At 40.2% G+C, this 23,361-nt stretch overlaps 1 protein-coding gene across 3 annotated transcripts in view; it reads left to right on the forward strand.

Moving 5' to 3' along the window:
- The first annotated feature begins 1,554 nt into the window (after positions 1 to 1,554).
- Positions 1,555 to 23,361, forward strand: part of ETV5 (ETS variant transcription factor 5) — a 36,938-nt gene continuing 15,131 nt past the window's right edge. Inside the window, exons 1-7 of one of the 3 annotated variants that reach the window (XM_083363734.1) lie at positions 1,555 to 1,662; positions 3,463 to 3,604; positions 3,759 to 3,846; positions 3,928 to 3,975; positions 4,206 to 4,256; positions 19,911 to 20,040; positions 21,444 to 21,737. In XM_083363734.1, the coding sequence (XP_083219860.1) occupies positions 3,560 to 3,604; positions 3,759 to 3,846; positions 3,928 to 3,975; positions 4,206 to 4,256; positions 19,911 to 20,040; positions 21,444 to 21,737 (656 nt within the window). In that variant the 5' untranslated portion in view covers positions 1,555 to 1,662; positions 3,463 to 3,559. Of the gene's footprint in view, positions 1,663 to 3,307; positions 3,605 to 3,758; positions 3,976 to 4,205; positions 4,257 to 19,910; positions 20,041 to 21,443; positions 21,738 to 23,361 lie in introns of those variants that run through there. The other 2 variants (XM_083363732.1, XM_083363733.1) reach the window with 2 other exon arrangements.

The following is a 23,361-nucleotide window of genomic DNA, read 5'->3' on the forward strand; positions in this document are numbered from 1 at the left end:
TTTAATTTTTATACTGCCCTTCTCCCAAAGGACTCAGGGCGGTGTACAGGGCAATACAAAAAAATACAATATATAAAAATTAAAAGAAATATTAAATACAGTAGCCCAATTAAATAAATTAATACAAAATGTTAAAATACCCCTAAACCCATCAGACCAGGCCGGCTTGTTCAAATAAATATGTTTTTAGGTCACGTCGGAAGGAGCGAAGGTCAGGAGCCATCTGGAGCTCCACCGGTAAACGGTTCCAAAGGTCTGGCGTGCCCACAGAGAACGCCCTCCCCCTGGGGGCCTCCAGTCGACACTCTTTGACCGACGGCACCCTAAGGAGACCCTCTCTGTGGGAGCGCACTGGACGAAGGGAAGTTGATGCCAGCAGCAGATGCTCCCGTAAGTAACCCGGACCCATGCCATTTAGGGCTTTATAGGTCGTAACCAGCACCTTGAATCTTACCCAGAGGAGAATCGGAAGCCAATGCAGCTCACGGAGTAGAGGTGTTACATGGGAGTATCGAGAAACCCCCACCACCACTCGTGCCGCTGCATTCTGCACCAGCTGGAGCCTCCGAGTAGTCCTCAAGGACAGCCCCATGTAAATGAACTGTTGTAAGTCGAGGACTACTTGTATTATCCCCCAAAGTTTCTTGCAGAGTTTGGTCTGGTGCCTGGAAGGTCCAGCTGTATGTCTAGGAACAGAAACAATGACTGGAGGCAGAGGCAGCGTCCGTCCGCTCAAACGCACAAACACAAACACAAGCTGTGGACAGGCCAGTGAGACCCAAAACGAGCCTGTTTAGGCTCAGCCTTGCGCCCATTTCCAAATGCCAGGACTCGATCCAGAAAGCAAAGAGTTGTGCATCCACGAGCAAGTGAAAAATATCTTAACTCCAGGACCGCTGAGCGGCCACGGAAGGTCCCCAACCCTGCGGGGGAGCAGGCAAGGGGTTCCAAATTCGAAACATTTGCGGTTTGCAGCGTTGTCCCGAAAACCCGAGGACATTAGGAATGCCAAAGCCAATAGCGGCAGGGATCAGCAGCCACGATTTTGAGTGGGGGCTTCTCCCCCGAGTGTTTTCAGAGTGTGCAGACATTGGAATGCAATTCGCATCAAAGGGCACTTTCTGCGGCGATTTTGCTTCGTCCCTCAAGCTCCCTACTTTGAGGCAAGTAGGCAAACACAAACACAAGCTGTGGACAGGCCAGCGAGATCGGCCGACCTCACACAGCAGGCAAAATGCCACCGTGCTAAGCTATCGCTTTAAATCTTTCCCGGAGTCTGCCTCGCCCTCGGAACGCGAGATTATTTTTTTTTCCCCTCTCTTTTTTTATGAATGAAAGGCTTCTCGACAAAAATATGTAAATTAAGAGCGACTTGATTGGCTATATTTTCCCCGAATGAAAAGGGGAAAAAAAAGTTAGGCAGTTCATTGTTGCCGAGAGGCGGGTTTTTGGATTGCTCTGGGAGGCGTTCTGACATACGAGCGCGATTGGGTGCCTGGTAGGGTAAACAAGCTGTGAATGACGGGCTGTGGCAGGATTGTGGGCCAATGGGGACAGGGCGAGGCGGGCTCTGGAGGCCGTTCGGGGGCTTGGACAGCAGCCCGAAGACGACACAGGGCTTCTAGCGACTGCACCGCGGCAGCGCGATAGTTCTAACGGCAGGTGAGGAGGGGCAAAGCTCGTTTAGCCTTCAGGGCTCGGGGTGAAAATCCGGGCCCAGGACGCTGAGCTGTGGGATCGGGGGACTCGTGAGTTCCGGCGGGGCGTCAGGAGCAGGTTTTCGGGGGACAGGTGCTTAGGGCTCCGAGGTGCTGAGGATTTGCGGGATATGCGGAGAAATACCGTTGCGACTTTAACTCGAGTCTGCTGTGAGAGGGCTGGATCTCGGGGAGGGGGGGGGGAATGGGAGCAAGGGTTGCAAGAATGCATGGAAGAGACAGTATGGCGAAGAATTGCGAGGGAAAGCTGTACAGCCGCGCCGCCACTGGCTGCAGCAGGCACTGGCTTCGCTGAGAGGATTGGTGGTGTGTTGTGTTTTTTTTTTTTTTTGGTGGGTTGGGTTTTTTTTTTTGTGAATGTGGGCGATTTTATGAATGGAGCTGGTTTTCTGTGAATGGAGCCATGAGTGCGGGGGCGGGGGCTGAACCTTTTTCGCGGCGTTCTGCTCGGGGGAGGGGGTGGCGTATCTGAAGGCGTTTAATGAATGGAGTGCGTCCCTTGTTATTGTGAATGAGGCCCTGCGCTAGGGTTCTAGTTACGCTATATACCTGCTCTGGTTGTTTGCTCTGCCATTCATAAAACTTAGGCCAGATTCGCGCGCGGCGCGGGGGAGGGGATTGTAACTCTATTGTTTGGCTATGTGAAAGGCTTTTCAGGTTTTTCATATAGGGGTTTAAGAGAGGAAGAAGGTAAACAGCAGCTATAACGCCAAATGCGAAGTAGTGAATATGCTATTTTATCTTTCACTTCTTGCTTTAGATGTCAAACATTTTAAAACCGATCGGGTAATTTGGAAATTTAGGGTTTTCTCTGTAATTCTAGTGGACAATTTCTGGATTTTCTCGCTGGCTTTTAGAAATAGTCTGCAAGCGTTGATCTGCTAGGATAGAGACGATCATAAGCTGTTTTCTTAACCACTTTTCTGGTACTATTAAGCTTTTCCAGAAGCTTTTCTTTAGAGCATAATTGTTTTATCTTTGTCGACCATTTAGCAAAAACTGGCTGGACTAACTAATTACAAAACTCGGCCTTGAAAAAACATTCATAGGCTACTTAAAGTCTTGAAAATTCCATCAATAAAAGGAGAGCTGAGTTATTTAGTGCCCTCTCTCAGGACTTGAGAGATTTCTATTAATAGTGTGTTTAAAGCAATATGTTATCTGGCGTTTCTTAGTATTTCTTTGTTAAAACAGGAATACTTTAAAAAGTATCCATCCTGAATTCATTTTGTAGAAAGTAAATGTTGAATGAAAAGAAATTTAGTAAGCTCATGCTTAAGTTCCCCCATAGTTGTTTTCCCTGTTTATCTAAAACAAGCCTAGGTGTCTTTTATTTGAAAGCTGAGCTCTTACACAACAGCATTGATTTTCTTTGCACTTGTTGCTATTTATATTCTAGCTCTGGACCACATAGAAAGGAAAACGAACTTGAAATCCTATGACCCTTTAGTTTGTAATACATCCCTTTGTTATTGGAATTTGCTTTTTGCGGTATCATAACTGTTTCCATAGTAATTCTGTGACACCACCAGTAAAGTTGAGACCTATCGTCTGTTGGTTCCAAAGAAAAATAAGATGTGGGTAAAACATGAATGTAATGAATTGAAGAAAAGTACTATAATGGGGAGTATAACATAATCCTCAAAAATTTCAAATTATGCTCACATACAGTTAGAAGAAGTCTGTTAAAATGTAATGGTTGAGGGTTTTTTTTTTAAAAAAATAAAATCTCTCTTCTCTCCAGTTTTAAATCTGCCGGAGCTAGATTTTGAACCCTTCTTATCCTGGAGTTGCTCAATGCTAAAACCATTCAAAGGAATATTTAAGAACCTGCAAACATAATGGATGGCTTTTATGACCAACAAGTCCCTTTCATGGTTCCTGGGGTATGTCTTGTATGGTTATACATTTTATGCAACTGTTTTCTTTGTGCATGAATTTTCTCTACTAACATCTTCCCAAGTTTTTATCCCAAGTTTTATTTATTTGGTATTTGACTATTTGCCCTCTGTAGCTACATTTTTTTTTTGCTTTCATTAGAAATCTTGCACAGATGAATGTCGTGGAAGGTCAGTGAATGAGAGGAAAAGAAAATTTCAAGACACTGATCTGGCTCATGATTCTGAAGGTAGACTCATTACCATTCTTAATAACACACCTAAACATTTTTGTAGCTTTTTAGTAGCCTTTTTTTTTAATTTTCTTTCAGAATTGTTTCAAGACCTTAGTCAGCTTCAGGAGGCTTGGTTAGCTGAAGGTAAATCCCATTGATACAACTTTCTACATTTTTATTGTTCTTTGTTAGCTGCTGATTATAATTATCTGTGAAACTTGTTGCTGCCATGGTATAGCCTTTTCTATGCCTATCCGAACCTTATCTGCAATGCAAACAAATGTAGTCTTTAATATTGATCACAATTATATTTTCCAAAATACTTGGAATGTATTTAACAGATAGCCAGTTCATTTTTTTTTCATTTTTTGTAGCCCAAGTTCCTGATGATGAACAGTTTGTCCCAGATTTCCAGTCTGACAACTGTAAGTCACATTCTTCATCTTTGATTTTCTTGCCCTGAAGACTACACAATATTACAAAATAAGTGACTTGTTCCCTTGGTCCTTGTATTTGTGTGTCACCTTTATTAATAGAATGCAATTCCAGCGTGTGCATGTTTGTGGAATTTGTGAAGTCCTTGTCACTTGGAAGGGATGGGGCTGAATAGAAAGGTATGGTGTTGGAGGCTCTTTTAATGGCATTGCTTTAACTGAAGAACTTTGGAATATTTGTGCGAAAACCTTTGAGGCTGTGCCTAACCTTGATTTCCGCAGAATCCTTTCAAGCTCCCATGAATACTTCATAATGAAAGAGATATTAAAATCCATTTGCTGGTGAGCACACAAAAGCACTCTCACCAGCCCTGTGCCTCTAATTCCCTCAGTGACTTTCCTAGCTATTATAGCTATAGCTCATGAAGCTATGAAGGACAAAGCTTTGCTGGTGAAACCTGAGCAGGTTTAGGGAGTATTAGTCATTGGCAAGCCGCTATTCTATGTAGGCAGCTATCAGAGTGCTCCCGCTGTATCACCAAGAGTTTTCGTTTTGTCTGTAGGGTTTAATAATTAGTTCCTGGGCCTGTTTTTACATCTTAACACAAGCATGTATCATGCACAGTTTTCAGCTGTGGTCTTAATGTACTGCAAGAAATGATGTTCTTAAACCTAAGGTGAAAACTTTGCTCAGACATTTATTTGGGACAAGGGGCTTGTTAAAATTTTGCTTAGCTGTTCTGGTTGCCACAGTCTCTGAAGGCAAAAAAACATAGCCTGCAGAGGAACGGATTCTTGATTTCAGCTCTGTCACAGCTTGCAGTGGAATATCTTGTGCTACAGTAAATGCATGTTAATTATTGTCTTTTGATTACTTTGAAGTGAATGGGAAAGTTGCCATGAGAGTTTCTCCAGACAGGCAACGTGTGTGTGTGTGTGTGTGTGTTTGTGTGTGTGTGTGTGTGTGTCCCTTTCCTTCCCTGCTTTGGAGATGAAAGGGAGCCTGGAGTAAGAAATTTTCTCCCTATGTTGACATTCTAGCCCAACCCTTCCAGTTCTTGCTGGGAGCAGTAGAAACTGAAGTTGAGCTGTGTGTTAGGCTGTGTGGGAGGATCTGTTGCTAGCAGAGATGTGTTTAGATACCTCTCTGCAGGCTTTGCCAGCCCAGAACCTGAAGGATTATATGAAAAAAACCAAATGTCTTCTAAAAGAAAGGTAGTCCCAGTAAACATAGTTTTCTTGCATTGGAGAAGCCAACAGTATGGCAGAAAATATTTCCATTATGGAAGCAACTTTACCTATGAATGAAGAGTTTTTACCTGGAAGAATAATTTGTTTGGTTATGCAGCGTTAAATCCTGGATTTAGATTTTTTTAAAAGTATCCCTAATTAAATGGTTCAAAAATCTACTCTCTACAATATGGGTACCCCACCTTCTGAGAGACACCCTAAAAGTAGCTAATGGAGCAGGACAAAAAATAAGAGTCAATTTATATTGTGTTAAATTTAATTAAAATTAAGTATAATTAATATGGTTACTCTCCAAGCATTGATTTCATAATTTTCTCTATCAGTCACATTAAAAGTTCAATTTAGTAATGCCTTTTGGAGGTCAATGGAGGCCGTGACAGAGGTTTTCAGGGGCACATGAAGCCAAGCTAAAGCTTCCAAGTTGCAATTGGTCAAACTATAAATTAACTAAACTATAACTGATTTAAAACACAGTTCTACAAAATTCACTACCAGGAGCTATAGTAATTTGGGGAGAGTTGAGTATTGCCTTTTTTTAGAAAGAAATCTGAAGAGGAAAATCTACAGATCAAAGACCTCTCTTGCGTTGGTGAAACCCAGTAGCAGTAAAGCTTGCTATAAAGAAGAGGAATACTGTAATGTAATAAATAAATAAATAAAGGAGCACCATTTGCACACCGAAAACTTTTTTTCAGGCTCTGCTAGCATGGCATTGATTTATAGTGTATGATTCATGGTTAAAATTATTATTGTGGATTCTGGCACAAAAATCAACATATGACTATTGGGTTAATCACAAACACGTTTACTTAGAAGTAAATCCCATTTAAACTGGTGAGGCTTCGTGCCAAGTGAATGTATATTGCGTTGGGAGTTATTAAAGGATACAGTTGATTCTGTCCTTGTTTTAAAAGCTTGTCTGCTATGTGCGGGATTAGCGTAAGTGTTTTAAATGTATTTTCAATTCTGGGAAGATAAATGTTGGAAGATTTTTCTTTCTTTTGATGCTTCTGATTGTATAATTGCATAAATTCAAAATCTGAAGTACCTGTTGATACTGAATGTTTAAAGTATCATTTTTATGAAAGCAAAGGCACCAGGATGTCTCTGTGCATGTCTTCCTCTAATTTAAAACTCTTAAAAAGTAAGAACAGCAGTTATAAGCATTTTCCCCAATTTAGTACTGTATTTTCCAGATGTCTCAGATTCAGCTTCCTTCACAGAAGAAAACAAGTTGAGATAGGCTGCTATAAGTTAAGGTTCTTGTCTTCTTTTTTTTACTTAAAAACTATTTTTGATCTTACTGTCTCTATCCTTTTCCGAGTTCTTGAATCTTAATATGCATTTCTTTTCCTTTTTTTTAAATGAAAGATACAGTTGATAGCATTTGTTTTGTTGGTTCTAAATCGTTTCCTTCCTCGTGGTAACAATTTTTATTTAGGGAAGAAAGTTTCTTTTCCTAGGGTAGCAGTAGCATAAATGCATAATTAGCACTGTATTGTGGGATACGCCCATTGGAGGATGGTGCTTCTGATATTACTTGTGGCAAAACCTCTCTCTTTTTTTGCCCCGTCTGCACAGTTGCATTGCTGGGTGACCATTTACAATTCTTAAAGTATGTCTTTGTACCTCTGGCAGATGTTTTATACCTCATTGTTTTCTTGGATCCTCTGAATGTGAATTACCTGGAATATCCATAGTGGAAAGGGGTGAGATACAAAGACCCCACTCGTGTGGAGTTAAAATAGTACACAGTAGTTCATTTAGTCTTCATTCAAAGTTACAACAGCACTGAAAAAAGTGGCTTGTGACCATTTCCCACACAACGGTTGCAGTACCTCCATGGTTACATGATCAAAATCCAGATGCTTGGCAACTGACTCATACTTATGACGGTTGCAGTGCCCTGAGATCATGTGATTACCTTGTTATGACCTTTTAACAATCAAAGTCAATGGGGAAGCCGGATTCACTTAATTGTGTTACTAACTTAAAAACTAACAACTGTTTGACTTAGCAACAGAAATTTTGGGCTCAATTGTGGTTGTAAATCGACTACCTATAGCGCAAATATTTTTTTGATAAATAAGATGAAGCAAAACTGCTGCTTGCCTTCGTAGGTATTAAGCAAGCCTCTGAAGCTTTTGTGCACTGTTATAGAGGAGCAACATGGGAAGTCATTATGTGTCTCTTGTAATAGTTCTAAATTGGGAAGATTTTTTCCCCTCCCCAGCCCAGAAAAAGAATTATCCATTTGTTCTTTTCTCTGAATAAGAGCAACAGAACAGAATACCTAAGCACTTTTCCCCTGACTTCCAAATGTTTTTCATTCTGATGTATGAATTGCTTCATTTCAGCCATTGGGAATTCTCTCTGGCTAGGGTTCTATTTTATAGCCTGCAACCTGGGCCTGCTCCAAAATATATGCTGGTTATTAAAATTACAGTGAAAATTAGCATGTTATTACTGGTCTATATCAGAAGACTTGTTTAGTTCTGCTTCTGCTGGACAGTTCTGTTTGGTATTTTAAAGATAAAAAATTGTCTTTTATTTTGCTCATCAGAAAATGGGGTGCATTTTTTGTGTTATAGTTTATTTTTAAGGTGTTTTTTTAAGTTTGTCTTTCCTTTGATGCTCTGATTTTCTGTATGTAAGAGGTTTTCAATAAGAAAGGGGGGAGGGAGTTAAGCATGTGATCTCATAACATAGTTTAATCTAGCTGCATCACATGATTCAGCTGGTTATTTATTTTGGCTCATTTGATTTATATAGGAAAAAGTCGAATGAGAGAAGGCAAGTCTTTGCGATTCTTTAACTGGACTGAGCCACTTCCTTCTAAAGGCAGTTTAGTTTTGACTCTATTTTGGCATCAGGGAATGGGGCAGAGCCACACTGGCATAAAGCACTATGTGTGCAACACATTTGGTGCTGTTTTAGCATTATTTGCTTGCTTTGCCATTGCCTGTGTACAGTAGGAAAGATTAAAAACCTAAGACACCACTCATCTAATAATCTTGTATTCCTGACTTTCTCCTGGCTTTGACCTATGTGATACATCTTATAGTTATACTTGTCTTTTCAGACTCTAATTATAGTGAGGATATTAGAACATATACTTTCTCAATACATGTATCCAGACATACAAAGGTGTGTGTGCATAATATAATTTGAAGGCACTCCAGAACTCTTTCACTGGATGTTGGCATGGGGATCCACTCAATATTGCACACTTCAAAGTCCACTTTTTTTGCTTTTTGTAATTCTTTTTATCTAATAGCACTGTAACTATTGCAGATACTAGTAATGGAGTAAGTTTCATTGTTTCCTTGGAATATCAAAGAAAAAAAACATTTTCTTTTTTTTCTTGGCTTATTAAAGGTTTTTAAAATATTTTGGTACCTAGTTTGAACATATCTTTATCTGCTCAGAAGCCAAACCCAGGGTTGTACAAAATATCACTTTTTGAATCAGGAGTCAACAGTTCTGAAACCGGATGTTCTTCTGTCCGTGGATGTTGCCTCTTGGTCCAGCAATTGTTCAGCAAAATGAATCTTAGCATAAGTGGCCAGTCTATTTAAATAATTGTCCTAATTTTTCCATTAGGCCTTTAAATTGCAATGGGGCTTTGATTTTTAAGCCTGGAGGTCCAGAGTTCTCCAGAACTCTTTTTGGCATCCAATCAATTGCCTGCTGTGTTAGGAAGGAGACAGCTTTATTCGAAAATCAGGCTTTTTCTTCTTATTTCAGGACCCCACTGCATTTTAGTAGTGTTAACGTACCTGACTAGAAACTAGGAGACTGTGGGTTGTAATCCTACCTTAGGCACAAAGTCACTCTCTTGAGCCAGTCACATTCTGTTATTCTAGTACTGTCTTAGACACAAAGCCAGCTGGGTGACCTTGGGCTACTCCGTCTGTGTCAGCCCTAGGAAAGGGGCAATGGCCCAATTATTATTACATTTATTATTACAATGGCAAGGTACTTCCAAAAACCCTTGCCAAGGAAACTGCAGGGAGTAGTCCAGACAGTTGTGAGGAGTCGACACAATTCCAGTTTTGCCCTTTTCTGTTTTTTGTTTTCATCCAGCAGATTTTTGCATAAGCCATTTATTTTACAAAGGAGGGGGGAATGATCCTTAATTGAAATATGAAAAGCTGGTCTGCCCACACAGGTTCTGGTTAGCTTCCTAAAATGTTTTGATTATACATTTGTTACCCTTTGTATGGAGAGAGCTGGAATAGGAGAGAAAGAGTCTGATTGATTGATTAATTGATTGATTGGGCAGCAATGAAGCTGCCTCCTGTAATCGGAAGTACTTCAGGTAGCATGGACTATAAGGCCTGTCATCCCAATTCAGGAAACTAAGTTCTGTTCTAACAGATTTGAAAGGCAGCAGTTTGTTGGCTATCAAGGGAGAATTTGTAAGTGTTTAAAAGGGGGGGGAGTAATTGCCTACTGAACACAACATTGGCTAAGATTTGCATTTAGTCAGGTTTAAATGTATATGAAAAATTAGAAATTCATCCTAGGATTTATTTAAATTTCATAGAAGACAGTGTTAGCAGAACAGTTTTCCATCAAAATGAAATTCTTTGTTGCTCAGTCTCACAGCATCCCAAATCAGTAGTTCTTCTTTAGCTAATATTAATTTTCATTAGCTAAGAACAAATGTGAAAGAATGCACAAAAATAACAGCTGGTTGCTCTTTTCATGATCCATTTTAGCATGGTAATTTTTGCATCAAATTCAAAATTTGATAGAGTGTAATTAAAAAATAAGTCAAGAATGATTCCTGAGTCCAGCTCCAGTAAATACCACAATTCCAGACTTAAAAATATAGTATGATTCTGTTCAGTTAGTCATATACATATCTATTAATTATAATAATACATTCAATTATTATAATAATTATATATCCAATAATCTGCAATAATGCACTATTCTGAAGAGGTGAGCAATGGGTGGGAAGAATGAAGGCTGAGCAATGTGATGGGGAAGGGTGAGGAGACAATGTGTAAGATGGTGATTTGATTTATATATTTATAACTACTCACAGCACTTGGGGTTTCTTGCAATGTTAAAACTAATGAGAATTTAGAAACCATTAACATTTCAAAACATTAAAATAAGCTTAGAACCAAAGATAGTTATTAATGGTAAAACTATTTAAAACCAGCTTTCATAGTGTCATTTATGAATCAAAATAAACAGGCATTTAGCCACTTTCTACAAATCCAAAGAGGGGTCCACTTTTCCAAAACTGGTTCAGCAATTGAAAAAGTTTGTCATAAACAAATGGCCTAGCAGCTTCGCATGGTCAGCAGTCACTCTTCAAATCTCACATTGTGATATGGTCAGTACTGAATTAGGCACTGTTTCAGATATCCAGGTCCAGAGCCATTAAAGACTCTAAAGATAAATAAAGGTAAAGGTAAAGGTTCCCCCGCACATGCGTGCTAGTCGTTTCCAACTCCAGGGGCCGGTGCTCATCTCCGTTTCAAAGCCGAAGAGCCAGCCCTTGTCCGAGGACGTCTCCGTGGTCATGTGGCCGGCATGACTAGACGCCAAAGGCGCACGGAGCGCTGTTACCTTCCCACCATAGTGGTCCCTATTTTTCTACTTGCATTTTTACGTGCTTTCGAACTGCTAGGTTAGCAGAAGCTGGGACGGGTAACAGGCACTCACTCTGTTACGCGGCACTCGGGATTTGATCCCCCCCAAACTGCCGACCTTCTGATCGACAAGCTCAGCGTCCTAACCCACTGAGCCACCATATCAGCATATTAAATTGGGCCTGGTATACTGTTGAAAGCCAGCGTTATACTCACAGAGCAGAAATAACATATTCCCTTGTTCTGTGCCCATATCCTTTCCTGGCTGCAGTATTCTGCATCAGCTGTACTGTCAACTGATTTCAACAGCAGCCATACACAAAATGGATTAGAATGATCCATCCAGAAGATTACCAACATGTATATTGCTGAAGTCAGGCTATCTTCATCCAGAAATGGCTGGAGTTAATTTACTAGTTGTACATAAGTACTCCTGGTCATTAAGGTCCTATTTACATCCATCAATAATTTGAAATCCAAGAGCACTCCCAAATCCTGCATTTTGTACTACATGAGTGCTACCTTATCCAGCACTTAGGTGGGCCAATTCTTGAAATTCAGAAATGGCCCAAGTGCTAGAAAGGAAAAAAGGGAGGTGCTAGGAAGAGGCAGCTTTGTGTGTGATCAGAAGACAGAGAACAATGGATTGGATAATCTGGAATAAACTAAAAGAAAAATCTTTTCTCTTTATAATAGGGGCTATACTCTATTCCAACCTTGATTTTATCAGAATCATTGGGAGTATTATGGCTGTAGTCTAATTTAGGCCAGCTGTAATCTGGAACCCAGGGACGTGGTGGCTCAGTGGGTTAGGACGCTGAGCTTGTCGATCAGAAGGTCGGCAGTTTGACGGGTCAAAACCCGAGTGCCACATAACAGAGTGAGCGCCTGTTATTCGTCCCAGCTTCTGCCAACCTAGCAGTTCGAAAGCACGTAAAAATGCAAGTAGAAAAATAGATACCACTACGGTGGGAAGGTAACAGCATTCCGTGCGCCTTTGGCGTCTAGTCATGCTGGCCACATGACCACGGAGATGTCCTCGGACAAGCGCTGGCTCTTCGGCTTTGAAACGGAGATGAGCACCGGCCCCTAGAGTCGGAAACGACTAGCACGCATGTGCGGGGGAACCTTTACCTTTACCTTAATCTGGAACCCAAGATTGTGAGCTACTATTCTAGAACTCTTGCCCCTTCAAGTTCCTATTTTTTTGCTCTTTCAGCAACCAAACTTCTCTGTCAATTATTCATGCTATGGTAGTTCTTGAACAAAACAAGTGTGTTACACTGGGATTAGAGTTTAAATTTCTTTTTTTTATTGAAAAGTTTTACAGTACATTTTAACTTTAACAATCCCCCCTCCCCCCACCCCTACCTAACCCTCCCTATCCCTCCCACCCATTCTCCCCTCCCCCCCTCCCCCCCACTTCCCAGAGCTAAATACAGGGTATAAAAACAAAGAACAATCATAAGCATCCATATGCTAACAACAATAAACTATTAATTCTATCACCCGCTAGCTCATATAAAATGATTACAAACAATATTAATATTACATATAAAAAGAAAAGGAAACAGAAAAGGAAACTTACTCAAATGCTAAATGAAGAGTTTAAGTTTCTTAATTCTTGCCATAAATAGGGATAAAAGAACTGATTAAAGGAATCCACAAGCATTAAAAGACAAATTAGCTGTCCACAATAATGGGCAGCAAAGAAAAAGTTACTTTTTAAAATAATTTTTAGTTTTTTTCTTTCTCTTTGCCAAGGGGCATTTCCGGACCTCACCACAAGTTGTGTTGCACAATCATTTAGGTTGCAGTGAACTCTGTGAAATGGTAGCTCCTTCTTATTTATTCAGAACATTTCTGCAGTGTTTGAATTCCTTACATAAACATCCACAGTACAAGCTCCTCTCTGTAGGACAGCTGGTCTCTGTTATAATCTTAAGTGTCATTTCCCTTCTCCTGATTGGTAGTGCTCAGCTGTGAGGATAGAGGGTTTTTTGTGAATGGATGGAGTATTCCAAATTGGTTGTGAATGGAGGGTGGTGCCTTCTTTCAGCCTTTTTCCCCCCTCCTTCAATGAATAACTAAGCTCCATTGTGCTGTTGGCAGAAAAACAACAGTTCAAACAACACAGAGATTGTTGGAAAGAAACATGCTTGTGACTGACAGCTGGAACACCTCCAATGTGAGTTTCCTGCTGTTTGCTGTTCAGCAAGGCCCTGCCTAATAGGAAGAGGGTTAGGAGAGGGGAGAGGGCAATTTTAAGGGGGGGAAAACTAACACTTGAAACCCCAGAAGACAGCCAATAGGAATAGTGACTGGAGACACGTACTGTAATTCTTTTTTTTTAAAGCAGGTTTTGATTACCTACATTGTTCGATGATTTGGTGGGAGACAAAAAGTAGCTAGAGCCTTTTCTTGAAAATGAATTCTGGTCTTAATTTTGCCCTTGAGAAGTATTGTTTGCCAAGAAGCTCTGAGATCTCCTATTTTGTCTTCCTACATAATTAATTATTTGGATAAGTCCCACTTCTGTCACTCGGATTCATTCCTGGGAAGTGATCCACAATGCAGGAGTCAGTGTTTCTAAATCTCTTGCAAAGATGAGACTGCTAAATGTTAGTGATGCCTGAAAGCTGTCACATCCAGGCAATTTGCTCATGGTATAATAGTTGTGTACTTAGTTTTAGAGGATGGGGCTGGATAAGACTCCACTTCTGGCTAAATAAAGCTGTTTTGCTCAGTCACTATTTAGGTAGAAAATTCTGATGCATCTGCCTTTTCCTTAAATGTCTTCTCTTAGAAATTATGTTAAATATGTATTGATTGTGAATAGTATCAGAGCTTCATGGACTAATATGAAGGCAATTTGGAAATAAGTACACATTAGCAAACTATAACATTACATTACTTTTTGACATAATCGCCATTCAAATTGAGGCACTAGTCATAATGTCTTACAAGGTTTAAAATTCCTTAGTAGTAGTCACTCGGCACCAAAACTGGACTATGGGGGGAGGGGTCAGAGGTCCCCAACCTTTTGGGCACCAGGGATCGGTTCCATGGAGAGAGGTTTTTCCATGGACCGGAGGGTGCATGATTTTGTGTGCTGTCTGCAACCCACAGATGGGACTTTGCTTGTTTGTGTGGACCACTTGCTGGCATGCTGTGGTCACGGACCAGGGGTTGGGGACCCCGGGGGGTGATCAAAAACATCCCAATTCAAAAGTTCTTGGGTGTGTCTAGCAGTGTGTGGGTGAGCAAGTTTCTCCTCCTTTTGAATTACCTGGATCATGGACCAGGTAATCAGCTTCCCAATGGTGCCCCCATTTTATACAATACTCTCCCCAGAAGTATGGATGGCCCTGACCCTGCTGTCTTTCATGAAGAAACTAAAGCAGTGTTATTTGACTCTGGCCTTAAGCCTTTATATTAGGTAAATTTAGTAATTACTGGTTTTTAATTGTAATGCCTTTATTGTTTGCAATGACTTTCATCTTGTGCACTTCCATTGTTTACTGTGCTCGAAGTATAATTTAGTTACTATGAGTTTTAATGATATTAATTTTACTCTTTACAGTAAGAATTTACTTTTGCTTTTGTATTTGATTTTCTTTTATCCCACTTAGAGTCCATTAATACTGAGATGGATTAAAATAATACTAAATAAACTATGTGTTCTTTCCACGCATAATTTGAAAATCTCCTAAATAAATCTATAGAATGAATAGAAGTTGGAATGTAATTTCTTTTAAGGATTCAGACTAAGTCCTGGACTTGCTAGCTTTCATGTTTTTTAGAAACTGAATAACTGAAGTAGGAAAGTGTGCTTCCAAATCAAAAAATTGAATAAATATTTTTTTTCCAAAATGCTCTAAACACCTGGATAATTCAAAAGGGTTACAATCATTACATGCACCAATTTCCAGGTTCAATTTTTTGCAGTTCTGGATGGGCTAGGAAGAGAACCCTTATCTGAATATTTGAAAATCAAACAACATTCAGGGGCTTGGTTCACATATTGTACTGAACTAGAATTCCCTGGACCCATAATTCAGAAGCTATATGCAAGTTTCCAGAGTATTTGTGCCTTATCAGTGTCTTCCCAAATTGTGTCACTAAATTCAGCAGTCAGGGTGACAGAGATGGTTTTCTACAAATTAGAATTGACATGGGCAATTCTAATAGCTTAGAACAAGGCTTTTCAACCAGTGGTACGGGTACCACCTGTGGTACATTGGCACCTGGCAGGTGGTACGTGACCATCCTAGAAAAGTGGTAGTGGGGGAGGGGAATGAGCTGAACTGGTGGCAGCACCACACAAGCCTGAGCGAGAGATGGCTGGAGCTGCAGGGCTGTCAGGGCTCAGCGGAAGCGCCAGGATCAGCGCCAGGCTCCAGCTGCAGCTTGGCGCTGATCCTGGTGCTTCTGAGCCCAGAAGAAGCACCGATCAGCTGGAATGTTGCTGGAATATCCAGCTGGAATGTGCAGGGTCGTGTGATTTACATTCAGATGCTTGGCCACTGATTCATATTTATAATGGTCACAGTGTCCCAGGGTCATGTGAAGTAACCAAAACCTGCTGCAACCACACAGTAGATGGGGGGAATAAAAACCAAACACCCCCCACCCCACCCCCGCTGCCAATCCTCAACAGAAATGCTCACAACAATGAAAAACTTGGACAGTAGGAAGAGCACCGCCAGGCGGGCAGGCAGATGTCTTGCTTGGCTGTGGCTTGGGGGGCACTTTTTCAGTGCCATTGTAACTTCGAACAGTCACTAAGCGAACTATTGTAAGTCGAGGACTACCTGTACTTCATCACTTTTTTTCCTTTTTCTTTTTTTTTGGGGGGGTCATCAAGTTTTTGACACCTTGCTATGCAACTGGTGGTACTTGGATGTTGCCCTATCCTAAAAGTGGTACAATGGGTGAAAAAGTTGAAAAGCCCTGGATTAGAATATCTATTAGATTAGCCTATCTGTTTTTAAATTTTCAAAAGCAATCCCTGAAAGAAGGCCAAAAATCTCGGTCCTGTCTCCTATAGCTCTGCCATTCCCTTGCTTCCTGTGGCCTTTGGTGCCACTCCAAAATTATAGCCTTGTCCTCTCCTGTGTTAAATCTTACTTAACAATGGTTTGTTGAATAAATTAAAACTGCTTAGGCTGCAATGTGAGGTAAACCACAACTCATATTTTATAAACCATATTAGCTGTGCTTACACAATCCACAAAGTCAAAAGCAAATCTTCTGGTGTGGTAGTGTAACACGTGAACCCATTCCATATGTACAATACTGAGTTAGGTAGTTTAATAGACTGAATACTACATACCGGTAGGTAGTATGTAGTGTGGTTTTTTCCCTTTTGCTGAACCAACATTTCAGGTAAAACATTTTTCTTGTGAGAGAAAGAACAGCATTACTTCCACTTTGAAATGTATCCAGCTAGATGCTTGATCAATTCATTCTTGGCTTGAGGCTTTTTCCAGTACCACAATAAATCTGCCTTGTAGTTGTTCTCCAAACATGGGAGGAGCACTGAGGACAAGTTCCTCTAAGGATAATTAGCTCTGGTATGAAATGAGGAGAGCCACTAAGATCAAAAGCAGCTATTGGAATCATAATGAATCTAGTGCTGAGGAACTGATGTGTGAAAACATAGCTGAATCTTGTGTGTATGAGTATTTTCTTGAGATTCTTTGATAATATTGGTATGGAAGTAATTACATTGGACTGTTCACCCTGGCAACTTCCCTTTCCCATGGTCTTAAATATCATTTCCCCCTTTGCTACGATTCAGGCAATGGCCAAGCCTCAAAATGCCTTCTTTGGTTCCCCCACACTTAATGTTAATTTTTCAGGGTGTGTTCAGATTGGTGCATAAACAAATCCCAGTTGGACTTAAATGGCAGAGTACAGCTGATCAGCATATAAATTATGAATAGTCAGAGATGCTATGTGCATCATCTTTCCATGGGTGCTTGCCAAATGCTAACTTGCATTGAGAAGAAGCAGGCAAGACTCACATGTCCTCTGCTAATTTCTGGCATCAATCTAAGTAGGCATGTTCCTTTTCCATCTTGTTTTGTATTGTAGTTATAGAAGTTTGCACTTAAGAGCCTTCCTTGAAACAAAAAGGCTATTGTTCTAGAGCTGCTGTTAGAGTACAATTACTTATGCTGTAATGCATCTAAATCAACAACTTCCTATCCAACATGATGGCAAATCTGATGTTTTCCTGGGGATTGGGGTTGGGTTCCTTAATAACTGAGACTGATGAGAATTGAAGTTCAAAGCATCTGGAGAATAGCACCTTAAGGAAGTGAGATGTATTCACTGTCACCTCATAAATAAAGCTACACAATATCAAATTCTGCAATCTATGTGGGTTCAAAAATATCTTCCTTACATAGATTGCGACTGTATACATCAGACATGTCAAACACAAGGCCCGGGGGCCGGATCCGGCCCGCGAAGTGGTTTCATGTGGCCCGCGAAGCCATCATGGAAACAGTGAGGGAACGGCCCCCACTGCCTTGGCCCTGGCCCAGAGACCCTCCTTCTGCCAGAGACCCTCAGATCTGTCCCACTCCTGCCCAGGCCCCCATAGGCACCCTTGATGCGAATGATGTAGAGCTGGCCACGCCCACCCAGTAGGCCATATGCACTTTAGCCACGCCCACCCAGTAGGCCACGCCCACCCTGGCCATACCCACCCAGCCCCCTGAGGACAACCGCAATGCTGATGCGGCCCTCAATGAAATTGAGTTTGACACCCCTGGTATACATGATTCAGTTTACACTTCTTCAAGTGTACACTACACTTGCCTAGGTGGGAATGTTTCCGAAAAAAACCAAAACACCCCAGTATAAACCTGTACTTAAAAGGGCTCAACCTGAAAGAAACATGCTGTAAAGGTCATCTGCTCTCTATCAGTATGCCCAAACACATGATCTCATGCTGCCCAATAGGACCATCTTTGCTATGCTATATGATAGGTAGGGGAAAGCAAGCACCAACAGAACAACAATATGTTTAATATACAGGAGACATCAATGCATTTTTAAAATAGCCACCTGCTAAAATAAAGAATCTGATCCCCTATGAGAACAAATTATCTCCTTTGTTGACAGAGGCTTTGCTACAAACAGTATGGACCTTGCCAGTTTGACTTGCCAATGTTGCTGAAGCCACATAATCCTGGTTTAGTAACTATCATAATAGATTTTAGTGTGCCTGCTTTTTGTTGATGCACTTTTAGTATAAAGAAACTATTTATGCAACTTGCATTGGCACTCATACTGTCTTGTGTAACAATACAGCATTAAAATATCACTGTCCATGTAGTGATCTGCATGCTCAAAGTACTTTTCAAAAAACCTGATCCCATGGAAACTTTTGTTGAATTCAGAGCTGTGTATTTTTAGAACCAGTTAATCTGGGAGTTGTCATGACTAGTATTGAAGCAAGGTGTTTCTTCCTAATCAGGTAATTTCCTACTTTGAAATTGATCTCCCAGACTTGGCATAGATAGATTATTGCTCTTGTCAAATCTTGCTTAGAAATGTCAATGCTGTGAAAAATAATTCCCTCTCAGAAGTGTGTGGGAATGTCAGGATACCTTATTTGAAAGATGCAGTTGCCAGCATCTTTCTTCCTTTCGGTAGCAAATGGGGCACTTACCCAAATCAGTTAGATCTCTTGGCATTTCCACAGTGTTTTGTTACATCAGCATAAAGACAGATAGAAGGTGCAGAGCTATATTGCATTCAGAACACCCTGTGCAATGGTTATACTGTGTTTAAGTGAATGTTCCTCTCCCACAATCTTTCATTTTTTTAAAAAAGTTTTTAAACAGCTTTGATATTGTTAATTGTTGGTTGTATGCCACCCAGTCATTTTCTGTGAGATAAGCAGCCATATGTTTTTTTTAAAAAAATAAATAAATGTATGCACACATACCTACAGTGATCTCAGAAATCCATGTACCTAATAAAGTGTTATTTATGAGTACTGGAATTTGTGGACTTCACATATTTTCTTTTTCATTGTTAGGTTAGAGCTTAATATTTTGCATAAATTGTTCAAAGTGCGTTTATTCAATCCATTGTTTTCCACTATTAATCTTCCTCCAATACTCAGCTGCAGTCAAGCGTGGTGTTATTTTCTAGTAGTACTCAGTTTGTGCTTTGTGTTGAGAAGCTGGACTGGCATTAGAAGGAAAAGATGTTTGAACTCCATGGTTCTACTGAAATTTCATTCCAAATTTGCTTTTAACTGTAGTGTCAAAGTATACACTGTCATATTCCAAATTCTCTTGTGTTCACAATCCTGTGATCGTTGTTTCCCTTTTTCTTAACTAGGGCAATATCAGAACAATATTAGGAATAGGAAGTCAAAAGTATTTTTTATTGTGGACAATTGCCAACCTAATTCTCGTTAGTAGCCTTATTTTCCCCATTTCCTTTCATATTGCTGCAACTAGATCTGTTTGCTGCTACTCAGCACTTTTTTTTTCTTTGTGGGTGTTAACATGAAGAAATTTTATGTCATTTATAATTGTAGAAACTAAAATGTGCACTCCTGTAAGATTCTAATTTTAAAGTAAGAATATAAGATATACTATATATGCTGTAACTCAGAATATAAGATATACTATATATGCTGTAACAACCAGATGTTGTTTGTATGTGATGATAACTATAGAAATTTAAATTATAAACCATGTAGCTACTTTATAACACATGTGTTGATTCTCTTCCATTGTTTTTAATCCAGTGGTATTTCATGCACCACCACCAGCTAAGATTAAGAGAGAACTGCATAGCCCATCTTCAGAGCTGTCCACCTGTAGTCACGAGCAGGTGCTCTGTGCTAACTATGGAGAAAAGTGCCTCTACAATTATTGGTATGTAGAATCAGTTTGCAAAAGCAACACTGTTAAATGATTGAGAGTGCCTAGAAACTGAATCAGACCCATTTGAATAATCAAAGAAATTCCATCCATTGATTAAAAATATTAATCAATTACATCAACAGTTTAATCAACAATGATTAAAAACACTTGAAAGAGAGTTGGACCAGGAAAATAAAAAATCGTATTGGTACTGCTTTGGCAAGATGGCCCCATGATAGCATTTTTTGTATGCTTGGATAATTTAAAGATAATTATTATAACTTTGTTTTAACATTTAATTAGTTGATTTCTGGGGGGGGGAATCTGCAAACAGTAGACTCTGACCTTTTTATCTTGCAATTTGAAACCACTACTTTGGCAAGTTATACCAAGACAGGTATAACAGCTCCCAGGGGAGCTGTTCCTGAAACCTTACAAGCTTAATTATTTACCTGGAAAGCTACTTGCAACTTGATATTAGTGCCTATTGTAAGCTGTAAGGCACTGGGCATAGATTTGGATTCCTGTGGCCTTCGTGACCTCTTCCAATGCAGTATAACTCAAATCAGATAGCTTGAGTAATGGGAAGCTATTTCGATGGGGTAGAAATTGTAACAACTCTGTTCTTACCCTGAATTGTTCACATTGTTAACCTTATGCTTTTCTTGGAACATCTTCCACCCCCAAATCTGTTCTGACATGATGCTTCCGATATTCTAAAATAGCATCCTTCAACCTACTGCTCTTCAGGTATTTTAGTGGCAGCTCCCAAAGTAGCATTAAACACTTTTAAAAGCCATTAAGCTAGGGAGAGCTGCTATAACCCAAGAAATAATTTCAATATTTACTGGTTTAATAGCTGATTTACCTAGCACTCTTGTTCATACTGATAGCAATGACTCCATACGTTGCCACACATTTAAATTGCCTTTATTTTTTGCAACTAATTGCAAGACTTTCACACATGAGTGTACATGAGTGCATGCTCATGTTGGTGGGGATAGAAAATGCACCAGGGCAACCTGCAGAATGATTGGTATCAGCCCTGTTTGCTCTCCTGATTAGAATTGGTTCTTAATTATTTAAGGTGGGGACAAAGGGGAAGGGAAGGCACTTTGGGTTTTTTTTCGTAGGAAAGAAAAGAATGCACACAATCGGAAGCTACAATTATGTCTAAGAAAATTGTGAGAGAAGTGTTTTAAAATGAGCCCTATGACTCAGCCTGTTTGTCGCTTGCTTGAAGTACAAAGATTCCCTTGGGCCTGTGATCAGCCTTAACTGTTAACTTCCTGACAACCGTGAAATGCAAACAAGCCCCAACTGTCAAGGACTTGAAGCTGAAGCTGAGTAAATGGTTCCTGCCTGTCTTAAATTGTGCTTCTTTTCTCTTCTTTTTTTCTCTGCTCTCTGAACAGTGCCTATGATAGGAAGCCCCCGACTGGGTTCAAGCCATTAACTCCACCCGCTACCCCAGCTTCACCTGCGCTTCAGAGTGGCGCCCTTCCGCCCCCACCTCTGCCCGCCACACCTGTGCAGACTTCTGCACATGTCAGCCCAGCAGGCCCTTTGCAGGGTGCTCCTCTTCCCCCTCCCACCCCTCATCCTCTTCAGGAATCAAGGCAGCAATCCTTTGCTATACCTCGACCACCTCATCAGCCTATCCAGATGCCAAAGATAATACCAGAAAACCAGTACCCAACAGAACACAGGTAAAGGGGGGGATGACTTTCCCTCCCACTTGGATAATGTTTGTCTTGTTCAGAGGCCTTGTGATCCGACAGAAGTATCCTATTTTGTTTGCTAATTCTACTCCCATTTCTTGTGTTCAAAATGGTGTGTGTGTGTGTGAGAGAGACTCAGAGAGAGAGAGAGACTCAGAGAGAGAGAGAGAGAGAGAGAGAGAGAGAGAGAGAGAGAGAGAGAGAGAGAGAGAGAGAGAGAGAGAGAGAGAGAGAGAGAGAGAGAGAGAGAGAGATCATCTTCCTCACATTCTCTTGTCCAGTTTGCCCACAACAATTCCTTGAGACAGGTTTGGCTATGAGAGGGTAAACTGGTTGAAATTACCCAGTGAGATGCTAAGGCTGAGGGTAAAACTGAAACTGATTTGTTAGCGTTGTACTCTTTTGATACATCAGGACTGCTTAAACCCCTGAATTATTGCCAGAAATTGTTTACTATGGGAATGCACACATTTTAATCTCCGTATTCCCAGATTGTTCAGGAATGTTCACTGTGATTCATTTAAGTTGGGAAACACATCTAAAATGGAATCAATTCAAATTTCAGATCAATGTGTCGTACTTTCTTTTCCTTGTTCAGTAGTTGAGGAAGGCAACTATTGTGTTGGACAGTATATATATAATCTGAGGTTGTTGAAGAGTTAAGTGGCTGACATTCTGAATAGATCATTTTAATCAAGGGCCCTTGGTCTTTTTCTTCACTATACACATTGCATTACATGTAATTTACTACATTTATTACTTTATTTTATAACTATCAGAAGAAAATGTGATCTTGACCTTATAACATATTTACTAGTTAATATTTGAATCTTCCCACTTGAAATATGTAGCATGTTTTTATAGCCTGTCCTTCTGTGAAACTTTCAAGAGGCTTCACCATTTCAGAATGAGAATCAAACAGGTTGAAATAATTTAAAATATTATTTCTTGTTTGTCAAAACATATTAATACTATAATACTAAAAAGCACAGTGACTACTGTTAGATTTTTCATGCGATTTACGCTATTTTTTTCCACTTGGGTCTGCTTGACAATTTCCGTGATTCAGACTTGGATATTCTTATCCAAATATGAGGCTGTGTTTTCAAAATACCCTACACTAACATGTAATTGAAAGACAAGACATGTTAAAACTTAACAAGATGGGATTACTTCCAGAAAAATGCATTTTCATATTTATGACCAATCTCCATCAAAGTTGCTTAAATAAATTTGATTCCTCTCTATTGCCAGGACCTCAGGTTGCTTTTAAGACTCTCACCCGTATCTCCCAGGCAAGTTCCCAATGACCTTAAAGCTATTCGGCATGATTCCATCTGGAAGTTCCTCTTCCTGCAGAAAGCATACCAGTGCAGTTCTAGAGTTACATTTGAGAAGGTTAGAAGGACACAGATCGGAAGTAGCAAAATCTGGGCCTGTCAGCTGCAGTAGGTCATATTTCAAAGCTAAATTAAGGTCATGTGCCTCTGGAGGCTTGGGAAACAAATTGATTGATCACAATCACTTTTCAAGGTGCAAGGATGTGAACCGGTGTGCCAGTTTACTGCTGTAGTCTCTAGGAGTTCAGAACCAAGAATATTGGGATTTTGGT

The sequence above is a fragment of the Vipera ursinii genome (genome assembly GCF_947247035.1).
Source record: "Vipera ursinii genome assembly, chromosome: 5".
NCBI classification, from domain to species: domain Eukaryota; kingdom Metazoa; phylum Chordata; class Lepidosauria; order Squamata; family Viperidae; genus Vipera; species Vipera ursinii.